Source organism: Saccopteryx bilineata, chromosome 2 (genome assembly GCF_036850765.1).
Source record: "Saccopteryx bilineata isolate mSacBil1 chromosome 2, mSacBil1_pri_phased_curated, whole genome shotgun sequence".
Lineage (NCBI taxonomy): Eukaryota > Metazoa > Chordata > Mammalia > Chiroptera > Emballonuridae > Saccopteryx > Saccopteryx bilineata.
In genome coordinates, this window is record NC_089491.1 from 117,635,999 (window position 1) to 117,641,834 (window position 5,836).

Consider the following 5,836-nt stretch of genomic DNA (forward strand, 5'->3'; position numbering starts at 1 on the left):
TATACTTCAGTCAAATCATAGTAAAATAATAATAATAATAAAAAGGAACAGCATGGGAAGCACCCAGCCAGGACAGGGCCTAGTGAAAGGTGTTCGGAAAACGTAAGCCACTGTCATTTTTCAGAGCTTTCACCAGTCTGTCTGTACTGAGTGGCAAATAGATGAGCTGTGTGGTATTTGGCAGGTCAGCATCTCTCTCTGGGCCTCAGTTTCCTTTAGTACAAAATGGGATTTTCCTCAGATCTTTCCCGGTGATATCAATCCCATCCATTCTGTGTTTGTAGAAGACTACATCTTTTTGTTCTGCCATTCTTCCAGGAGGGTGGAGTAGTTTTAGCAGAACACTCTTTGGCGTCTATGTACTCTGTAATTTAGGTGCTAGCTCAGAAGATACAGACCAGATATTGCCTAAAGTGTTCCCATCTGGGGGGTCATGCTGCTTGTAAAGCCAGTAGACACGGACACCATCACAGCCGCCTGGCCAATGCAGGCTTGCATTGGATTTGGACAGACGGTAATAAAACAATGGAGCCAAGAACTGGTGGGCCATTAGCTATAATCCTAGCTTGCACCCGGTGGGCAAGACATACGCACAGTGGAAAAACATTTCCCTTTCCATTCAGGGCTCCCAAAGCCACTGATGTATCCAAGTTTCCTAGAATCAAAGGTTTCTACCTCACCAGTCTTATTCACCTCTGTTCCCCATCTCCTTCTCTCTGCACAAAGTCTGCACAAACTGGCTTCTCTTTCAGCATTCCACCATCTTGGCTGCTTCTCCTCTCCTCCACGTGGCTTTCTCTGCTCTCCTCTCTGATGCTAATTTCAGGAGAGAGCAAGTATCCGGTCTGCCCCACTTTATAGTGTAGAAACCAAAACCTTTAATCCAATATACAAACAAGGAAGTCTCTGATACAAAGTCACTTATCTGAGGCATAATGGGATTCCTCATGAGAGTGCACTACCCCACATCATGCAATCAGTCAAGGGTGTGGGAAAAAGCTTAACCTTAAAACTAAGCCTCAGACTATAATAACTTTGCCAGCTTACAGCCTGTCCCCCACACACAATGCAAACTATAAGCGAGCAAACATATATCATATGTACAAACTTATTTGACCAATGGTATTCATCTGAGAAATGGAGCTAGAAAAGGATTCTGTACTGCATGACCCCTATCCCACCCCAGCCTCTTGCTAAGGCTATGGGATGAATGTGCATTAACAATGGCAGAAACTCATTACTGAGACAGAGGTGAGTTATCCAGAAACCTCAACCATCCAGAACAAAGCTCAGAGCCAAGAAAGACATTATTTATTTATTTATTTTTAGTGTCAAGGGCTAATTGCTCGCAATTTGCAAGAAGCAGTCAAGATACTGGTCCTGCTACCTTATCACTCCATATTATGCTCATGAGCAAATCTTGGAAGGAGAAACAAGATATTTTGCATCAAATTTAACAGGGGGGGGGGGATGCAAAGTCCTGGCCCAGGTTTTAGATTAACTCTACAAATTCAAGAGAGGGCAGATGTAGCTTAATAGCAGTGCATTTGGCAAAGAACTGACTGGGAACTTTAGTTGTTTATGACCTTGATGAGTCTAAAATTTAATGCCACCTACCTGCAGTTAGAAGCTATTCCCAACATGATGTCACCAGTTAGACAACAGCTGAAAATTTCTATCTAGGCAGGTGGCAACCACATGCAATGATCAATAGTTAACAGTAGTGTAAATGTTTTCAGATACTTGCAGGATTATCAAATGAAAGATGGGTTAGTTATCTTAATCTGTATAATGCTGATGGGTAGCATAATATATAATGCTAACAGGACCTGGGTCAAAGCTACTAGGGTTAAAGATCCAGGAAGTGAATTTTGGAATAAAAATGAAATTTTTTTTAAAGAGTTGGCATTTTTAAAAATTATGTCTTTGTGAGTTATGCCTTGCCACTAAAATTATGCAGGAATGACAGGATGATTCCATGTTAGGGGTTCTGTCAAATGTATTTTGTACTGTGTTAGAAGTTTGGCTGTGTTATGCCCAAGTCCCCTTATAATCTTAATATTCTAATATTCTATAATATTCTTTGTGATATAACTGTAGGTCTAAATTCTATAGTTTGGGGATTGAAATTAAGCATCTCTGTTTTGGTCTTCTTTGTTTACAAATGCAGAATCCCATTGGTTAAGATTTTTCTATGATATTTCTTATAAGGACATTTCTAGAACTCTAGAAGATTTGGGATTTATTACATTTCTTGGCTTGTAAAAAATGAACTATTTGTATTATATCTTACTTAGGTGTTTTATTGGAATCTTTGAAAAGGTTTCACTATTAGAAAATAAAACAATAATCCATGCTGGGCTTTGTTGGTGTGTAGATGGGAACCTGCTCTTCGCATGACCCCTGACCAGGCCCTCAAGCATGCTTGGATTCGTGAGGCACAGACTCTCAGACAACGGCCCAGGCCCCAGACCCTGAGGAAACGCAATCTCTTTTTCCCCTCTGAAATACGAAAGGACAGAATTCAAGGGCATCACCACTTGGGTAAAAAAGGTACAGCCCTCCGGCCTCTTCCCACAGTCCAGGTGTCAGGTTTCTCTGAACTCAATCTGAGATAATTCTGGCTACATCACCATTGGCCTGCCGTTTCTTCCTTTTGGGATTTTCCTTTCAGGAAACTTGATTCTACTGGTTTTGTACATGTTCACTGGAGTCAGGCTGCCTGGAATTAAATTCAGGCCCTACCACTTACCAGATGTGGGCCCTTGGGCAATTGACTTACCTCTCTGTATCTCAGTGTCTCCGTTTATAAGAATGCCTGTTTTCTACAGTTGTGGAGAAAGGATCAAATGAATTAGTAAATATAAAGTACTTAGAATGATGCCTGGCACCTAGAATGTGCTTTATAAAGGAATTGCTTTTGTATCATTGCAACCAGGACTTCCCAGCTAATGGACAGTTATAGTACAATTCACATTTGAATACTTGTTCCTTTGTCTTCTCTTTCCTTCAGCAAATATAACCTTCAAAGAAGAGACTATAGACAAAACGAAAGATGGCACCACTATGCAGGTTCAGAATGCAGGTGATCCGCAAGTTGTTCAGCTGCCTCAACTAGTAGATGCTTCCAGTGAACCAGAGGCAGTTGTCTGGCCAGAGGAGTCCAAGACCTCCACAGAGCAACAAAGCAAAAACTTCTCCCCCCAAAACACAGGCATTTTACTACCTATTGTATGACCTCTGCTGAGAGTGTGTCCTGTTTCTTTCCACCAATGATTTGTATTAAAGACCATACTTATATTGTACAATACTTCAGATTGTTGTTTTTAATGCATAAAGGTTTAAAAAACAAAAATATGCCAACTCTATTCACATGGGCAGTTGGCATAATTCTTGATATGAGGGGTGGGAGAAGATGTCTTTGCATCTACATTCCTCCCTTAGGCCTCAACCAGATTAAACAATAGATGTGTATGCATATGGGTTTAGGGGTAGGGCGGTTAACTGATCAGTTATATCATTGCTAATAGAACTCTAAAAAAATTTTTTTTTGCCCAAGACAGAATTCTTGTTGGAAAATGACAGAAGCTGGCCCTAGCCAGCTGGCTCAGTGGTAGAACATTGACTCGGCGTATGAATATCCCAGGTTTAATTCCCAGTCAGGACACACTGGAGAAGTGCCTATCTCCCTCCCTCCCCCCACAGCCATGGCTCAATTGGAACGAGTTGGCCCTGGGCACTGACGATGGCTTCATGGCCTCTGCCTCAGGCTCTAAGAAGAGCTTGGTTGCTGAGCAACCGAGCAATGCCCCAGATTGGCAGAGCGTTGCCCCTTAGTGGGCTTGCCAGGTAGATCCTGGTAGGGGCACATGTGGAGGTCTGTATCTCTGCCTCCCTCCTCTCACTGAATAAAAAAAAAAGAAAATGACAGAAGCTAAATTCAAATGAGTTAAAACAACAAAGGACATTCATTGGTTTATGTAATTGGGGAATCAAATAGTTTCAGGCACAGCAAGATCTAGGAATTAAAACAATGTCATAGGCTCAGACATCCTCTCCACCTTGCTTCTTTTTATGATTAACTTCATTCTGAAGACAAGCTGTGCCCAAAAGTTAAGATGACCACCATCATCCAATCAAAATATGCAGTCTCCACTGCTGGCAGACAATTCGTAGAAATGATTGGACTTAAAGCAATCACTATGTCTGAGATTGGCCAGACTATGTCACAAGCCCACACTGAGATGGTGGTGGTGGTAACACCATGTGTGCGGCTTCTCTAGGACCACAGTAGCAGGTTGTGTTCCTTCATCAACCACTCCCAACGTCTAATTAAGTTCATCTGCTTTATTGCCTTTCTAGTCCTTATCTAATGGATACATAATCTCTCTATGGTTGTAACTATAGTATAGATACAATTTTACAAGAAACTCAAGACTATATTATAAACAACGTGGAAAATATACCTAGCTTAATTTTTATTTTAATCACTGTGTAATATTCTAGGAAGAAAGACACCAGATAATTGAATGTATGGGTTTGAATGAAATGATCCAGGGAAGATAATACAGAGTGAGACTAACAGAGGGTCACGAGAAAGTCCTAGGAAAGATAAATATGTAAGAGGTTGACAAAGTTGAGTAGCGTCCCAAGGAGACACAAACAGAAAAATTCAAATCCAGAGGAGGAGAAAGTTTCTAGAATGAAGGATCAAGAATATAAAATTCCACAGAAATATCAGGATAAGAAAAGAAAGGCTTCTTAAATGGGGTCATTTGGATATTAAATCAGAGCAGTATAATAATAGGTAACTTGTCCCATGTTTTATAACCAGAAAAGTACAGAACTGGCAGTAAAACACAGCTCTTCTGGACCTTTTTTGACATCAATTATATTCGACCATGGATAATGTTGAGGTGGACAGTTGTCCTTGAAGCCAAATCTTTGACACCATAATTAGAATGATATAGGTTGGATATTAGAAAATACTTCCCAATTTGCATGGTTATAAAAGGCTGAAATGAGTTGATAAATTATGGCTTATTTCCAGGGGATACTTTTTTTTTTTTTTCCATTTTTCTGAAGCTGGAAACAGGGAGTGACAGTCAGACAGACTCCCGCATGCGCCCGACCGGGATCCATCCGGCACGCCCACCAGGGGCGACGCTCTGCCCACCAGGGGGCGATGCTCTGCCCATCCCGGGCGTCGCCATGTTGCGACCAGAGCCACTCTAGCGCCTGAGGCAGAGGCCACAGAGCCATCCCCAGCGCCCGGGCCATCTTTGCTCCAATGGAGCCTTGGCTGCGGGAGGGGAAGAGAGAGACAGAGAGAAAAGTGCGGCGGAGGGGTGGAGAAGCAAATGGGCGCTTCTCCTGTGTGCCCTGGCTGGGAATCGAACCCGGGTCCTCCGCACGCTAGGCCGACGCTCCAGGGGATACTTTAAAGCAGGGGAGCTGCAAGTGGTGACACAAAATGGGGGATACATACTGAACAGACTGAGTGACCTCTGGCAGGCAGTCCAGTCTTTTTCTCCTGCAATCCATCTGATTATTTTTTCATTCGTGAGATTTACCTTATTGCTCCCATTGGATCCCAAGGAAATCGTACACCTGGAGTCTTCTAATTGTATTTTTTGTTTATTTTATGTCCTTGCTTGCATGGATAGGAAAATCTGCAAAATCCAGTGATTAGCATATGATGACACGTCTTTGATGTGAGTGGGATGAAGATAATGTTAGGGCTCTGTGAGGAAATAGAGAGGGGAGCTGTGGAAGTAGAAGGGAGGGCCCGAGGGCTGGCCCACTGCTGGGAGACGTGGCAGTCGGTGGGCGCCAA

The 5,836-nt window shown here is 42.5% G+C and overlaps 1 protein-coding gene across 1 annotated transcript in view; it reads left to right on the forward strand.

Moving 5' to 3' along the window:
- Window positions 1–3,237, forward strand: part of DYRK4 (dual specificity tyrosine phosphorylation regulated kinase 4) — a 59,120-nt gene extending 55,883 nt beyond the window's left edge. Inside the window, 2 exon segments of the mRNA XM_066254379.1 lie at window positions 2,378–2,553; window positions 3,014–3,237. Of these exon segments, the coding sequence (XP_066110476.1) occupies window positions 2,378–2,553; window positions 3,014–3,237 (400 nt within the window).
- The last annotated feature ends 2,599 nt before the right edge of the window (window positions 3,238–5,836 follow it).